We start from the raw sequence: 18,281 nt of genomic DNA, 5'->3' as shown, positions 1-18,281 counted from the left end.
ACACAGTGAGTGAGTCTCATAATCCAGACATGAAAGAGTACACACCATATGACTCCATTGATTTGAAGTTCAAAAACAGGCAAAGCTAATCTGTAGTGATGAAAGTCAGAATGAGTTTCCTTCAGAGGATTATGTCTGTGAGAAGGTACGAGGGAACTTTCCGGGGTGCTGGAAAAGTTCTATATCTTTTTTTTTTCTTTATTTTTTTATACAGCAGGTTCTTATTAGTCACCCATTTTATACACATCAGTGTATACATGTCAGTCCCCAAAGTTCTCTATCTTGATCTGAGTCGTGGTTATGCAGGTATATACACATGTAAAAATTCATTGATTCATTGATTTGTGCACGTAAGATGTATGCATTTTTTTAAAGATGTTAGTAGCTTGATTCAATGGACATTTGAACTTTTTTTTTTTTTAGAAGATGTGGGGGTAGGAGTTTATTAATTTTATTTTATTTATTTTTGCTGTGTTGGGTCTTCGTTTCTGTGCGAGGGCCATCTCTAGTTGTGGCAAGTGGGGGCCACTCTTCATCGCGGTCCGCGGTCCTCTCAGTATCACGGCCTCTCTTGTTGCGGAGCACAGGCTCCAGACGCGCAGGCTCAGTAGTGTGGCTCACGGGCCTAGTTGCTCCGTGGCATGTGGGATCCTCCCAGACCAGGGCGCAAACCCGCGTCCCCTGCATTAGCAGGCAGATTCTCAACCACTGCACCACCAGGGAAGCCCGATGTATGCATTTTATTGTATATAAGTTATACTTCTATCTTAAAAGGACACAAAAATTTAAAAAAGAAACTAGGAAGCATAACCATAACCATTCGTGCTGACTGACACCTTTGCAGAAAACCCTCAGAAGAAAATGTTGGCAGGAAGGGAAAGGAGGCCCACGAATATCATGCGTCATTCCTCTTCTCTCAGAAAGCCCCCGCGGCCCTCTCCTGCAGCGCAGGAAATCTCCTCTGTATCATATCCCCAGTCTTGGAGATGTGTTTGCACTGGAGCCACCCCTGCCCTCTTGCCTGACTCCTAGGTGATCAGTGGTGGACTTGGTGGTGAGGCAAACAGGAATACAACATCTCTCTGCATTTCATGGGTGTTATCCTGTTTGTAGTCAAATTGCCTACAGATTCACCAGTCAGAATGCCAGGATGCATCAGGCTGGGAATGCCCCCAAGAACTGTCCTGCCAAAGGCAGATTTCTATGGAGCTGACCACCTAAAGAGCTCCGGCTCTTCATGGAACAAGAAGGCATGGATGGTGCACCCACTAAGCTGGAGACAAAGTGAGGCAAGAAATGGACAGGGGCATTTAGGCTGACAAGGCAGTGGGGCTGAGAAGGCACCAGGGCTGCCTCAGCCCTTTGGGCAATTCTAAGCTTCAAAAAGATCCTCTGAAGGAAACGGTTCAGAATCAAAGCAGACTGATACTATGGACTTTCTTAAGTTCTGGTACTTTCCAGGGCTTCAGGGTATAAGAAATGACTTGATTGTGATTTGGGCCTGTGGGAGGTGGAGCGTAAGGAAGGGGTGTGACCTTCGACCAGGCAAGAGACTGCTGCATTTTATGACACCCGAACACAAAGCCTTTTTTTTTCCTTTTCAACCGGATCAGTCTCCATCCTGGGTTCAGGTGGTCCCAGGCCCGGCTTTGGCCTGCGCTGCCCCAGCACTGCCCTGGTCCCCTTAGTCTCCAGTCACCAGAGGGATCCCCCTCTTCCGAAGGCTGCAGGCCTCTAGATGGAGCACAGGCTGTGAATCTGTAACAGTTACACATCCTCATTGTGGGCCTTTGTGTACACTCTTGCCCTGGATCCCATACACGTTAGGACTGGGCCCACTGCAAAACCTAACACTGGCTCAGAAGATCCCCTGCAACCTGAAGGAGGCGTTAGGTCATCTTCTTCTCCCATCTCACTACCTATGGCTTACGCCCATATCCACCTTAACCTCAAAGCAGCCGAAGAGAAGGTACTCACCCTCCCTACGTCCTCTTTCTCTTCGCTGCCCCACCCAGAGAAGCCCCAGTGTGGTTCCTCCAGAATTTCGGGTATCTGCTGGCATCCTTGCTCAGCAAAGCCTCCTCCGGAGGCCGGCCACCACAGTCAGCCTCCAACTTAAAGATAATGAGTTTGGGGGGGGGCATCTGACTGACAAAGACAGATGCTGCTTCTGGCGAAAAGAAAAAAAATGGTGTATTTCCTTTCCCCAGGAAGCACAACATTCTTCACAAATGTTATTTTCTCATTAGCACTCACAGCCTCCACAGGGAGCCTGATGATATCATGAGTCCTGATTTCACCCATAGAGAAATTGAGCCGTACACCAGTTCTGCCCGTTCTGATTCGATGGCTGGAAAACAGAAGGTCTTTTCCTCTTTTTGGACTAGAATTAGATCTCATTTCCATCAACAAAACACTCCGGAGGATATGGCTCTTCTGCTTTGAACAAGTGTCTTCTTAAACACAGTTTGATGGCTTCGGGGCATGCACATTCTGTCTAGACCTATGAGGGCTTTCAAATGCCATATGGTTGGACCAGACTCTGATTAGTAATGGGTTTGCAGATGTTAGATGAACCTTCTGGAGTGCCCTTAGCAGCCCAACCAAATGCAACATGGGGAATTTTGGTAAGTGTGAGGGTCCCAAACAGTGGCTTCACTCAACCTAAACAACATTAAGACCTAGCTTTTATGTTCAAGTATACATATCATTTTAAGATTATTTTGTACTCTCTCCCTCTCTTAAATACTTGCTGAAGTTTAGTCCATTCAGTGCAGGGATGGTAAGGCCTGCCTGTGTTTAGGCCGATTGATTGATGGCCAGCATTTCAATAGCTGGTGACTCTGGTCTATATCATGCACAGAGAGAAGAAATCCCTGCGGTCTCCAAAGTGGAAACAAGTGAGCAAAAATAGCAGAAGTGTGTGTAGAGACTGGTCCAAAATATCCTGTTAGCTGGTAGTTTTTATGGAACGTACAGACCTATCAAAGGGAAGATGCATTTCTGCCATCATGACCCAGCATATAAGCCAGAGAATATTTCTGTTTTTCAAAGGGTAGAAAAATCCATGTTTTTACTGAATGAATATTTAGGGAGCACTTTCTCTGTGCCAGGCACTAAGACACAAACAATAAGCTGCAGTCCCTGTTATTAGGGCTCCCAGCCTGATAGGAGACAAGCACGGGGAGAAACGGCTCAGGATAATGTGTGCTACGGTGAGTGCTGCGGCCACACAGAGAAGAAGGGCTCTGTCACGTTGGTGAATCTTCACAGGGGAGGGGAGGTTCCAGAGCTCTCAGAACTGGGCTGGGGAGAGGGGAGCCAGGGTGGGAAAGACAGCAGATGCAAATGCAGGGAGGGAGACAACAGATAGCTCAGGAATGCATGCTGATTCAGGTTGCTAGAACCGCAAGGCTCATGAAGGATGGGGTTGGGAAGTCATAAAAGGTGTTATGTGCTGAACCAAGGAGTTCAGAATGTATCCTGAGGCCATTATGGAGCCTGCAGCAGGATAAATGGGAATAAAAGCGTTCGCATCGTTGGGTAATTTTTTTAAAGCCCACTCTATTGGCCCACACTAGAGAATGTATTATCGGAGACAGAGGAAAACTGGTGCTTGATTACTTTACAAACATGGGGCCCAGACTTCCAAAACACCCTTGCATTTCCCAGTACAATACAGTGGAATGGTTATAAGGTTAGCCTGGAGCCCCACAGTTTCGGGTTCAAGCTTCAGCTGTGCAAGGTACTAGCTGTGTGACCTTAGGGAAGTTACTTAACTTTTCTGATCTTCTGTTTTGTCATCTGTGAAACCAAGATAACAATAGATATTACTATTGAATGAGATGATGCATAGAAAGTGGTCAGCACCGTGCCCTTCATAGAGTCCTCAGCTCATTCTCTCATTCATATATAGGTATATATTTGCATTCCAACTATGGATCAGACAATGAGGATATGTGGTGAGCAAATCCACTACAGTCCCCGCTCCATGTGAATCTTAGAGTCTACAGGGGGAGGCATGCATTAAACAAAGCTTCCCACAAGCGATTACCTAGCTACGTGCCAATTTCAGTGCTATGAAGTTAAGATACAAGGTGCTCTGAGCACATAAAGGGTTGAGGCTGGAGGAAGGGGGTGGATTTAGCAAAAGAATCAGCAAAGGCCCTTAAGCTAACACTGGAAAGATGAATCGGAGTAACTCAGGCAGGCGTAAGAGGGAGAGCTGTTGAGGCAGAAGGACTAGAGTACAATAAAAAGCTGGTTTGTTCTGGGATCTGGTGGGGAGCAAGGCTGAAGAGGCAACACTAGGCTTGGATCACAAAGAGCCTTCTAGGCCTCCGTGGGGATGTGAAGTTTTATCCTCTGTGCAGGCTTCCTTTCCTCCCCTCCACCCTCAAAGGGGAGTGACATGGTCCAGTTGGCCTTGACTGTTAGCAGTTCCTTAGCGTGCAGACCTTCAGCAGCTGTCGGGCCTCTGCGACACAGGCCTGGCATGATCCCCCGAGACCGCAGGCCAAGGCACCACTCGGGCTGACTTGGCCGCCCAGGAGAGCGCTTGACTGTGTTTTGATCGAATTTCACCGAATTTGCCAAAGCTTTGTCACATGTTTTCTCAGGCACTTGACAAGCCAAGGGCAGGAGAGGACATGCTGTGGGGGATTAGGGGGAGAGAACAGGTGAGCCACACAGGTAATCAGGCCATCTGGGACTCTGGCACTGACCCAGTTTGCTGCTCACAAAACCCAGGAAGAAGTGACAGTTCGGGGCACTCATTGTCCACCGGCTGCCAACGTTGCAGACCTATCTTCCTGACACCCAGTTGGGCAGGAGGCAGGAGCACATGCACAGAACGCAGACTCTCCACCCTGGAATATCCTGTAACTCCCCTCAGCACTGGGAGAACTCGCCTACCTGTCCCAGCCATCAGCCCCCAAATCTCTCTTCCTAGCAAGGCAAGAAAACTGGGCTCAAGCCAGACCTGTTTTTTTTCACATATCAAAGGATAGTACACATGGAAACAAATAGCTTTCTATCCACCTAAGAATCTGCTTTTCTTCTGAGCAACAATCTGTCAGCCATTCTTGCAACATAAAAGCTTTAATTTGACCAAACTTCAGGAAAGACTTACATTTGTAAATTTACAAGGAGGAATTTCAGATTAAGTTGGCCCTTATAACCCTAGATCTCTCATTTGGGCCAAGTCTGAGAGATTTCCTTCTTTGAGTCACTCCATTTCAGGCACATGAGCCTGTCACTGCCTGGGCAGGGACACCATGTCTGGTAAAGTCACCTCTAATTTAGGGGTTAATGGGTTCCATTTCTTTATTCTATTTACTCTGCCATTTTCTCAAGGAAATATTAGAACTAATTCTTTTCTTCAGAAAGTAGCTCTACTTTGGGTGGGAAGGTGTATGGGGCACTACATTATTTTGGGGGGGGTTGTTTATTTTTACTTTTAATGACTTTTTTGAAGTATAGTTGATTTACAATATTGTGTTAGTTTCAGGTGTACAGCTAAGTGATTCAGTTATACATATACCTATTCTTTTTCAGATGTGTTTCCCTTATAGGTTATTACAAAATGTTGAGTATAGTTCCCTGTGCTATACAGTAGGTCCTTGTTGGTACATTATTTCAACTTCTTTAGCTGTGCAGTCTCACATGGGCTCCTCCTTTCTTATTCTATAATGGTGGCTGCTAAAGTACATTCTACCGGCCTTTTTGAGGCTGGGCACAGTGTGCTGGTGGGGAATTCTAACTCTGACCTTGTCTCTACATGATTCTTTCCAGGCAACACTGCCCAGCTTCTTCTCTTAGATGTGTAAGGTCAGTTACACCACTTCCCCTCCCTGTGTCTGTTCCCTCATTTATCAAATGAGGGGCTGTAATCATGCATCACTTAGACCCTCTCTAGCTCTAAAAAATTTTTTGAAGTCCTGGGATACATCCTTAGCTGTTTGACTTAATCAATTTGGTAGTCCTGTGGAAACACGGGTCCTACCTATGATAAAGCAGAAATGATATTTCCTCAGGCTATCTCAGTGATTCTCAATGTTGAAGCCAATGGGATGGCATTTGGAGATGGAGCTTTTGGGAAGTAATTAGGGTTAGATGAGGGCGGGGCCCACATCATGAGATTAGTGTTCTTATTAGAAGAGGCACCAGAGGGCTTTCTTCACCACCCCCTCCCCCAACACATACCAAGGAAAGGCCATGTGAGGTCACAGCTAGAAGGTTGCCACTTACAAGCCAGGAACAGAGAGCTCTCACAAGAACCTGAATTGGCCCACACCTTGATCGGACTTCTCAGCCTCCAAACCGTGAGAAGCAAATTTCTATTGTTAAAGCCAACTAGTCTGTGGTACTTTTTTCTGGCAGCCTGAGCCAACTAGAACAGCAAGCATTCTCTAGTATAGTCATGGTGCCTGAGCCTTGGATATCTTCATGATGAGAGTCATGGCTCCTAAGCCTTGGATATCTTCATGGTGCCTGAGCTTTGGATATCTTCATGATGAAAGTCATGGCGCCTGAGCCTTGGATATCTTCATGGTGCCTGAGCCTTGGATATCTTCATGATGAAAGTCATGGCGCCTGAGCCTTGGATATCTTCATGATGAAAGCCATGGCGCCTGAGCCTTGGATATCTTCATGATGAAAGTCATGGCGCCTGAGCCTCAGATATCTTCATGGCGCGTGAGCCTCAGATATCTTCATGAAGAAAGTCATGGTGCCTGAGCCTTGGATATCTTCATGGCGCCTGAGCCTTGGATATCTTCATGAAGACCAACCCTCATGTACTCAGAGCAATATGGAGTGTATCATCAAACAGGCAAAGCAGAGGCTTTTAATGCCTTGTTCAAGGGAAGATGAGCAGCGTTGTCCCACAATTTCTATGCATTGTTGTTTGTTAGGAGTCAGAATTATCTGAACGAGACTGCAAAGTACTTTAAACAAGTACTAAATAGGTAGCTATGGGAATGACCACCTCAGTCCTCTTTGGAAGCAGGAAGGGTAGGAGTTATAAAAGTATACAAGTCAGAATTAAACAAGAAAATGGATGTCTCCAGCCACAAAACTAATTCTTGCAGCATGTCATTTTCAGCACTATAATGATTTCCATAGTACAGCTTTTAGCTCCACTGGAAATGACAATGCAGGTGTCGCCCTGAATATCATACACTTTAATGGCATCTTGTGTAGTCTCATCCTTTCAGAACCAACTCAAATGTCATCTCTTCTGTGACTTTTCTAAATGTCATTTGAAAATGACTTTGTATATTTTTGCATTCCACAGTCCCCATACAATATTTATTCATCTTTCCTTGGGGCTCCCATTGCAACTTGCTTGTAATTCCATAAGGTGCTTATCACATCATATTACAGAAAGTTGTGTGTCCTTTCTGTCCTGTTAGATGGTGAACTCTTTGAGGGTTAGGCCATGGACATAGAAGTTACTCAATAAAAGCTTGAATGAATGAATGAAGTCTTGCTCCTTTGCATATGACTCATTCTTCATTCATCCCAGAATTCCAAAGACTCTGACTCAGCTGCCAGACTAAGGCTCTCTCTACCTCCATCTGCCCACCTATTATATGATACTATAAACAGTAGTTAAACATAGTCTTTTTTTTTTTTTTTTTTGGCCTCAGAATCTTTAATGAGTTATGAGAGCTACCAGGATGCAAAGCCAGTATGCTCTAAGGTCACATATGAAGATTTGATGTTTTCATAATATTTGTCCCAACTATTGTTTTGTCCATATTTCAAAGACCTCTTGACCTGTATTCATCCTGAAATTGTTAACACTTCACAGCTGCCAAAAGTCAACCACAGAAACATGGACTATTATGTGGCCTAATTTGGGAGGTGTGCCCCCAGTTTACTAGGAGAGTAACTTTCCTGTAGTTTACGGTCTTGACCAACACCTTTAAATAAAATTAAACCAATAAGCTTGGCAGGGGTCAGGTGAAAGCCCATCAGAAATGAACACGCAACATTGCTAAAATGATAAGCCACTGGAAAATACAGTCAGTACACAGAGAACTTTTCAGGATCCCATGGATGGATGGAAACTGTTGCTTTATACACAGATATCATGAACTAGCTAACAAAAGTCCCTCTGTCGTGATACTTACTGATTAAAATGTAACTTCCTCTCAGAAAAAAAAAATTAAACCAATCATTTTGATAACAATCCAAGCGTTAAATTCAGTTAAATATTGAGAAAACTCTGTTTTCAGGTTAAATTCTATAGCACAATTTTCCATCAGCTACTGAGTGTGTCATGCAGCTGAATGAAGAAGTGAGCAGATCTTATCCCAAATGCTTACATCCCTCTGCATTCCTCTTTTCTCCCTTCCTCTGTGATAAAATCTGGCCCATTTTTTTTCCCCTTATGAATCTTGATCATGTTTGGCTGTTACCTATATGCTACCCCCCAGGAAATCTCCTCAGAGTTTGGAGAGTTAAATAGTTGAAGACCTAACAAGACATCAGGCATCAGTGCATGTTGTGGTGGAAGGACAGAGGTTGACACTTTAAGCAAGTTTCCTGCCTTCAAATAACACCAGGTAGGCAGCCAGCCCCCAGGCAGCTATGATGGATGTGGCCATACTAAGTGATGTGTAGAAGGGAGTAGAGAAATACTGGGGTATTGTTTTAAATAAAGTTCTTAGGTTAATTCATTTTTCCACCCTCCCTCTTTACCTCCCTCCTTATCTCCCTTACTCTCTCCTTTCCTCTCTCCTTCCTTCCTCCTTCCCTCCCTCTCTTCCTTCCTTCCTTCGCCCCTTCCTTCCTCCTTTCCTCAAGTCCTTATTGAGCAATTATGATGACCTAGGCACTCTTCTAGGCTTGGAGGAAACAGCAATGAATAAGACCAGGTCCCTGTACCCTCATGGAGCTTACATTCTGGTAGAAGAGAGGTAAAATAGGCAAATAAATAATATGTAGTTTCAAGAAGAAACTATTTTATTTATTTTATGAAAAATAAAAATGAGCAAAGGGTGCGACAGTTCCTCAAAAAATTAAACATAAAATTACCATATGAACCACCAATTCCACTTTTGAGTATATAGACCCCAAACAATTGAAAGCATGGTCTCAAACAGATATTTGTGCACTCATATTCAGAGCAGCATAATTCACAATAGCCAAAAGGTGGAAGAAACCCAAGTGGCCATCAGTGGATGAATGGATAAACAAAATGTGGTGTATACATACAATGGAATATTATTTCGCCTTAGAAAGGAAGGAAATTCTGGCATGTGCTATAACATGGATGAAACTTGACAATATTTTGCTAATAAGTGAAATAAGTCAGAAACAAAAGGACAAATATTGTATGATTCTATTTATATGAGGTACCTAAAGCAGTCAAATTTGTAGAGATAGAAAGTAGAATAGTGGTTTCCAGGAGCTGGGGAAAGGGAAGAATAGAGAGTTATTGTTTAATGGGTACAGGATTTCAGTTTGGGAAGATGAAAAAGTTCTGGAGATGGATGGTGGTGATGGTTGAACAATAGTGAAAATGTACTTAGGGCCAATGAACTGTACACTTAAAAATGGTTAAAATGTTATGTATATTTTAACAATAAAAAATCAAAAAAATCTTTTAAAAAATAAGCAAGGGGAAGGAGTAGGAATGACTTTGGTTAGGACTGTCTGGAGAAGGCTCCTCTGAGGAGGAGCTGACATTTGAGTAGAGGTCAACTAGAATGATGAGGAGAACATGGGATGATGACATAGGGGAGTAGTTTTGGATTTTGTTCTAAGCACAACCTTGGGAAGGTTTCGGTCAGTTAATCTGATATGCCACTTTAAAATATTATACCAGCTGCCATGTGAAAAGTAGACTGAAAGGAAAAAATCTGGAAGCTAGAAGACCAATTAAGAGACTGTGGCAGTTGTCTAGACAAGTGACTGGTGGCTCAGGTGATGTTGAGATAATAAGGGAGGTGATGAGCAGAGATTGGACCGGGATATCTTTTTAAGGTAGAGTCATCATGATTTGCTGATGGATTGGATGGAAGAGGGGCAGTGAGGGAAAGAGATGCATTAAGGATGATATCTGGGTTTTTAACTGAGTAACTGATAGGTCTTGCCATCCACTGAGATGGAAATGACTAGAGGAAAAGCTAGTTGGGGAATGGCAAGGGCTGTGGAGAGGCAATCAAGAGATGTGTTACATAAAAAGTGAAATCATAAACTCAGGGTCTAGCAGAGTGCTAGTACATAGAAGCCATTTATTATATTAAATACTTGAATGAATAAATGGATGAAAAAATGAATGAATGAAACTGAATGGGTAAACGGAGGTAGGGAGGAATGAAGAAAGGAAACTAACTTTAAATTTTACAAAATATGAAAGAGAATATTTGGCGAAATGACATGATGGTAAAGACACCGGGCTAGAATTTGGGAGAACTAGGTTCGAGTCTAAGAAAGTATTTCCAAACTTCAGATTCCTTCTTCCTCTCAGCTTTTCATTTGGGACCTCCCCCTTTACTCCTCCACAGGAAATCTGCTCACAGCTTTATTCACCGCGGTGGACAAGCCCATAACCCTTGCATCCCTGTGCAAGGTCGCGGAGCTCACAACCGTAACAGGGAGCAACCAATCAGTGAGTTCCTACGGCAGGGAACAGCCAATCAATGAGCTCCTCTGACAGGGACGAGCCAATCAGTGAGTGGTTGGCTTTGCACTCACCAACCATGCCTTCCCCACACCCATCACATAGGCTGGGCATCCCCACAAGCGTTGTGCAGCAGCTCCCTCGACTGTCCAGACCATTTCTCATAAAATCAGTTCCGCAGAGTGTCTCGGTTTTTAAGGGCATGGTTTTCAGCAAGCAGAAGACAAGGTTAGTTCATGCTGTGTACTGGCTGGACTTGTGTTGACTGATCCACTAATTGCTCCTGCAGAGCCTCAGGCTGGTTCCTACTGATAGTCACCAAGGGAGGAGAGAGCAACAGTGGGAAGAAAATATTTTTAAAGTCACCTTCACAATTACAGAGGCACAGTGTAAAATGAGAAAGACGTGAAAATACTGTAAAACGGCCTCGCCGCGCAGGTTTTCACACATTAACCACCTTTGTACTGGCTCTTCTACAGGACTGAGGCTACAGAGCGCGTCTGCATCAACCCTCTCCCCTGTTTCTCTTCCGGCAAAGAGCAGCCCACCTACAGACTTCTGGACCAGCTCTCCGCAAAGCCCTCCCACTTCCCCTACTGGTGGAACACCCAGCAACTCGGTCCTCCCAGATACAGCATCGGCCCGGACATCTCCATCTGCCAAGAACGTCTCCACAGAGCCCAGAGAAGAGGAACCCGCCAGCCCAGCCTCCAACTGGGAGGGCACAGACACAGACGCCTCACCAACAAGCGGTGGGATCCACTTAACACCCACGCTCGAGGAACACACTTCAGACACTCCCGAGGCCAGGGTGCCAGCTACAGGGTCGCAGCCCCCCGTTGAGTCTCCCACGCTCACCTCCCCTCAAGCGCCAGCCTCATCACCTTCACCCCCTTCAACCTCACCACCAGAGGAGGTTCCCTCTGCCTCTGTGAGCACCAGCCATAACTCAGCTGAGACCAGCACCAAGCCCACAGGAGCTCTAACCACATCACAGCCCCCAGCAGAGGAGCACAGCTCGGGCCACATAGCCACTTCACATGCCCCCGCCGAGCCAGTGCCCACCGAGACCACGGCCCAAGCAACCGTGCCCCCCAGAGTGACCTGTATGCTGATAGACACGGAGACCACCACTGCCCCCGCCGGGGTGATCATGCAGGAAGTGGAGCATGCGCTAAGTTCAGGTGAGTCTCTGGCTAGAGCACGTGGCCTTGATGACACTGGGGTGCTAAGAATGCCCTTCAGTTAACCAAACACAGTGGATTAAGTTTGAATTTTGGAGTGCAACACCTAGCTGAATTATAATTCCTAAGAATTTCCACAAGTGCAAACTTTACTTTTAGTCTCTTAATAATTTCCCCATGATAGTTCATTAATTGTGGCCAATCTTTATAATTTGTCTTCACGTACGTCTTCATGTATGTAAACCAATGAGACTGGTTAAACAAAGGCTTTGGGTTGAGCTTCCTAGGTTTCAGTTCTGGCTTCTGACCTTGGGCAAATTACTTCATCAGGGTGTCCTTATTTTTCCTCATCTGTAAAATAGGGATAAAGAAAGCTGTATCATACATGGTTCTTGTGGAGATTATATGAAATGACATATAAAGTGCTTAGAATAGTTCCTGGCAGAGAGTAAGTACTCAGGAAATGTCAGTTGTTATTATGATTTTGCTCGATGTATTAATGTGTGTTTACCTCATGGAAACAGTCAAAGAAAGTAGGGCGGGGGGTGGAGAGAATGTGCTTATTCTTTAGAGTCACTGATATATATCATGGGAAAGACAACAACTTTTGTGGAATGTCACGTTTGTTTTTATTCTCCCAGCAACCCTGTAAAGTTAGTATTATTTTTATCTTGATTTTGCAGTCTTGGAAATTATGAGAGAGAGATTTAGGGTCTTTTCTGAGGTCACATGCATCTGACATTGAGGTGAAGTCTGGAAACTTAGGGCATTGGGCAGGAAAAGGCCTTAGTAGGAACATTTGGCCTCTTGATTAAGAAACAGTGAGGTGAGGGCTTCCCTGGTGGCGCAGTGGTTGAGAGTCCGCCTGCCGATGCAGGGGACATGGGTTCGTGCCCCGGTCCGGGAGGATCCCACATGCTGCGGAGCAGCTGGGCCCATGAGCCATGGCCGCTGAGCCTGCGTGTCCAGAGCCTGTGCTCCGCAATGGGAGAGGCCACAACAGTGAGAGGCCCGCGTACCGCAAAAAAAAAAAAAAAAGAAAGAAACAGTGAGCGCAGCCAGCAGGTGAAGGGAAAAATGGAGCTTTAGGCCCTCGCCTGAGTCATCTTGCGAGGGGCCATGGACTCAGAGGGGAGTATTTGGGACTGAGCCACACAGCACCAGCTGGGGTCAAAGAAATGGCTGTGAGGAGAAATTAACATCTGTTAACAAATAATTGATAAACAACCATTATGAACGGAAACTCTGGTAAACAGTGGAGGTGGGGAGAAACAGAGCTCAGATTAACAAGACATAACTCCTCGTGGAAGAGCTCACAGTTTACTAAGGGAGAAGGTCCCAAAGAATTGCAAATTCTTATTTCAAAGGCCCAGTGTGTATCAGTGAGAGTCCCAACAAGAGAGACAGATGCAATCAAACTGGGATAAAGGAATGAATTACAAAAGTACAGCTGGTGTATAAGAAAACCACAGGGGATCATAATTGCAGAGCTGTCATGAGTCAGACCTAGGAGGAGAGAACAGTAACCAGAACCCAGAAGGAGGGTCTTGTAGAATAGACCACCTTGGGAGGAGTAGGGACTCTTGGGGGAGGGACACAACTAACTCAAGGTTAACCTCTGGAAGTGAAGGGAATCTATACTCTGCCCTCCCTCTCCCCCCCTACTCTGATATGCAGCCCGAAGCCAAGGACAAGGAAGCCTGTTGTGGTGCATACAGTTCAGCCTCCTGGAGGGCAAGTCAGAGAGCAAAGTGGAGAAAGGTGGAGAGTGGATCTGGGAAGGCAAAAGGAGGGAATCCGGCACTCGCAGTCCAAACATAGCTTTCTCTGCGTAGCCCCGTCCCCAATTAACGCCCTGTTTTGCGCCTCCAGCCAGTACTTAGCACGCTGTGTTTAGATGTGTACTTTCTGTCTTTACTTTCTGCCACATCCCCACTTTCTGTCTGATACTTTCCATGCTGCCAGCATGCAGGGAATATCTCAAGAATGGACGCGGTACCTGGAGGAGAGTGAGTGTTGACTCAGTGTCCTCAGGTCTGTCCCTAACAAAGGTGCCATCCAAGAACAGGCTTGAGGCAGTGGCCACATCTCTTCCCTTTCCTAGTTCAGACCTCACCACCACCTGCACTACTTTTTTCAGTTTTCTAACTGGTTTCCCTTCCTCCAGCCTCTGCCCCCTCCAGGTTACCGTAGACATGGTGGATCAATATACTGAGCACAAATTCTGAGCTTGGCATGCAAGAGACTCCCTAATATGGCATAACCTACTACTTTTTCCAAGTCCCTCAGTTTCATGGGCTAGATTATCCAAGACAGCCCTGTTCCACTGTTCTGGCTTGTGTTTTAGACCATGTGTCTTGATTTCCTCAACTCAAAGCCAGCAGGGCTAAGAGACACAAAATTAGTGACAGAGCTGGGTCATGACCCAGAACTTTATAGTTCTAGGGAATATGGCCCCCAGTAAGAACTCCAGGGTAAATGAATGAAAGAAAGGTTGATTGACTTGAGAGGAAGGTGTGACAGGTCAGAGGGAGATCACTGAGCATGGCCAGTGTACATTTCATAGACCCAAGGGGATTCATCCCTTATGATCTATTAAATCGAAGAATATTTATTGTGCATCCACCAGGACCCAGTGCTTGATACAAAGAAGTATTAATAAGCGTAATACCTGTCCTCTGAGATTTTACAGTTTAAGTAAAAAGAAAGGACACAAGTAACTCTTAACACCACTCAGTTTCTGATCTGAGAATGAACCAAAGTGGGTGGGAGGATCTTTGAGCAGATGTGATACAATCTATTCATTTCAAGGGTGAAGAAATTGCATCCCAGAAGTTTGGAGTGACTCACCCAAGGTTACACCGCCCAGTGGTAAAGCTGGGCCCAGAGCCCAAATCCTTTAAACCACCATTGGGTCTTCTTTAAGCACCAGCATTGCCACACTGCTCCACCATCAGCCCAGCAGACTAGGCAGCACCCTGTGACACTGTGCTCATAGGTGACTATCTACAGATGTTTTTGTTTTAGAGACTCTTGTGCTGCCTTAATAGTGGCAGTAATCATACTGCACTTTTGTTGAGCATATTGTCTTATTCTGTATGAGTTCACATAGCATATCTCTATAATCCAAGGACTTATCCATTCAACAAATATCCAGACGTAGTCACCAATAAATAATTCAAAAACAAGGTAAATGTTATGGGAGTTAGATTTGACTGGCGAGATTAGGGAAGGTTTCATGATAGAGGGAGCACATGAACTGAGTTGTAGGAGGTGAAGGGAATTGCGGCCCGAGGAGAAGACAGGGCAGGGGAGATTCAGGCACCTGTGTGCTGCACATACCTGGGTGCAGAATCCAGCCTGCAGTTCCAAGCACGGAAATTGCTCTGGTCGGGGTATCTGGTACCCTCCACACTGCCAGCTCTGAGGGTTAATTCTTAGTCCTGGCATACCCGACCTAACAGGAGCATTTGACACAGATGGTCACTGCCCTCAATTTTGAAGCACTGTTTCCACTTGACCTCCAGGACAGTCTCTCTTGGTTCGTCACATTGCTCCTTCTCAGTGTCTGTCGCCTTACTTCACCCCCTCACCTTCCTACACTGGAGCACCCCAGGGCCCACACTGTCTTCCTCTCCCCCAGCTCTCCACACGCACGCTCTCCTCTTCTCCCCACACTCACTCCTGAGATGACCTCATCACGTCTCGTGACTTAAAATGCCATCCACATGCTGATAGCCCGGAGATGTAAAATTCTATCCCTGTTTTGTTTCATTGAACTAAAGACATGTCGACACACAGCTGTCAGCTAACTCATGGTCTCCACTTGGGTGGCTCTTAGGCATTTCAGATGTCATAGGGATCAGATGAATTACTGATTTCCTCACGCCTCCGTCCAGTCCTCCCTCAGAAACGGTGGGATAATCCTAGACTCCTTTCATCTCTCATATACACTGTATCTGGTCCCTCAGAACCCAATTTCCTCTCACCCCTCGGTCCTCTCTCACATGGGGGACTTTAATACCCCTGTAACTGATCTCACTACTCACCGCACCCTTGCCGGAGAGACCCTTTTCAAAACCCAGGACAGATCCTGTCCCTCCTCAGCTCTAACACTCCATTTGCTTGCCGTTCTGAATCAGAGCAAAAGCTCAAGTCTGTGTCATGCCTGCTGTGCTCAGCACCCTCGGAACCCGCCCTGCCACAATGCTCTCACCTGCTTCCACTTTCACCAGCAAACACATTGCAATCTTACCGCTTCTTGAACAGACCGCAGACACTCTTGCCCCAGGGCCTTTGCACTTACCATTCCCTCTGCCTGAAACATTTTCCTGCTGGGTCTTCAGTGGCTCGCTCCTTTTCATCAGGAAGGACTTTGTTCAGCTGTCATCTCCTCAGGAGCCTTTCCTCATACCCCTCTCTGAAACAGTAATCGCATCACCATGGATCCCTTTATCCTGCTTTACTTTCGTTTTAATCACTTACAACTTTCTGACATTCTCTCATTTATTTGGTGAGTAGGTGTCTGCTTTCTGCCACTAGACTGTCAGCTCCATGAAAGCAAGGACGTTGCTCACGAACGGGAAGATGTAGGTTACCTCCCCAACCCCTGAGACAGAGCCCGACACATGGTAGACTTGAAAGAACACTTGCTGGATAAATGTATGAAAGAGGCAATCAACCAGTACCAGGGAAGCTATTTAATCTCTCTGGGCCTTGGTCTTCTCACCAATAAAATGGGATAAGGGTAGTCTCCAAATGATGGGGTTATTAAAAAGTTTAGTTGAGATAAGAAACTAAATACCCCTGTAACTGATCTCACCACTCACCACACCCTCACCGGAGAGACCCGGTGAGGGTCTATGTACAGCATAATGGCTGTTGAGCAATGACTCTGTTGATGTCTATGCTTGTTATTTTACTATTATTTACCGCTATCATCGGCATCATCATTATTGTTATTATTTTGCTATTGTGATTGCTGTTATCATTATTACTGTGTTTATCATAATGAAGACTGCCCATCATCTTCAACAAACTCTTATTGAGCTTTCACTGTGAGTCAGGCATCTGGCTAGACAGTGGGGATTTGGCCATGAATGAGACAGTCGCCACCCTTGTGGAGTTTACAGTGTCGTGTGTACACAGCATGGCAAGTAGCCTATGGATCCCAGGCTGGATCCCAGGATGTGTGGAGGAGGACATTGCAGAAGAAGCCGGAAGGAAGATTTCAGGACAAGTGTTAGAGGACCCTGAGTAACAGGATGAGACAACTTACTTTATTTGACAAGCCATTGATAGTCACCAAAGGCTTCTGATCAGAGGCAGAACATGTTCAGAATTATACTTAAGAATATTCAACTGGCAGGAATACATGGACGTAAACTGCAGGGAGTTCAGGACTGGTAACACGTAGACCGGCTTATACCGGGTTTCCGGTTGGCCATTGTCACTGACAGACCATGTCATTTAGCTACTCTGACTTTAAGCTCTCTTCACTATAAACTGAACACAAGAGAGACAATCTTCCAGGGGTTTTGTTGTTGTTGTTGGCTTATCATACCACAAAAATTGTTTATTAGAATTATCCAAGGCAGAAGGAATGAGATTCACATTCATACGAGGCTTACTGAGAATATACATCTTCTAAGAACTGGGCTCGTGACTCACACAGGTAGCCCTCCATCTAATCTTCAGAATATTCCAGCAAGGTGAGCTGGATGGTGTATCTCTGCTGTAGGTGACAAAACAGGCACAGAGAGGTTTAGTGACTTAAGTCCTCCCTTGAGTGACCAGGCCAGGATTCAAATTCAGTTCTCCTGAGTGACCCTAAGTCAGGTCTTCCTTCCACTGTACCCATTATAGCTGAATTCGTAGAAACGAAAAGTTGGGAAGGACCTACGGCCTCCAGACCTGCTGTGGACATGAGCCGCATGGGATGTTGTCAAACGCCCAGGGCTGCCAGCTGGGCCTGAGGGGTGGAGCTCCCCGATGCGACGAGAAGCAGGTGGTAGCCACAGCCATCCAAAAGCAGCTGTGCAGAAGAAACGAGTTTTCATTTTCGTTTTTCAGTTTTTGTTTTGCTTTTAAAGGAAAAGAGAGAGAGATGTGATGTGTTAAATATGGATCGTCTGGGTTATTAAATCAGCGCCCTTCAAGGGTGGAAGCTATGACTACAGTATGTTTGTGACGTCCTGAACTGAACTGAATGGTGCCGTGTGAATGCTTAAAGGATGAACTGATACTGCACACCAAATTATACTCGAATCGTCCCCAATTCCTACATATGCAAACTTTAAAATTATAGTCACTCGGCTTGTTGCAGACAGGGTATTCTCTTTTGTCTGTAAAATCCAAGCGGCCCCTGGTCTTATACTGTCCTATGCTTTCCATTACAAAGAGGAGGACTCATAATTGTGAAAATGGGTGAAGGCCTTTGAACTTTAATTTGCTAGTCTGAC

At 45.4% G+C, this 18,281-nt stretch overlaps 1 protein-coding gene across 2 annotated transcripts in view; it reads left to right on the top strand.

Moving 5' to 3' along the window:
* Positions 1-18,281, top strand: part of PARM1 (prostate androgen-regulated mucin-like protein 1) — a 101,519-nt gene that overhangs the window by 56,600 nt on the left and 26,638 nt on the right. For both annotated transcript variants that reach the window (XM_082639910.1, XM_082639911.1), the window contains exon 2: positions 11,116-11,820. In XM_082639910.1, the coding sequence (XP_082496036.1) occupies positions 11,116-11,820 (705 nt within the window). The remainder of the gene's footprint in view (positions 1-11,115; positions 11,821-18,281) is intronic.

This window comes from Mesoplodon mirus (genome assembly GCF_964341445.2).
Source record: "Mesoplodon mirus genome assembly, chromosome: 2".
Taxonomy (NCBI): Eukaryota; Metazoa; Chordata; class Mammalia; order Artiodactyla; family Ziphiidae; genus Mesoplodon; species Mesoplodon mirus.
The sequence above is the reverse complement of the archived record's forward strand: the minus strand, read 5'-3'. Positions and strand labels throughout refer to the sequence as shown.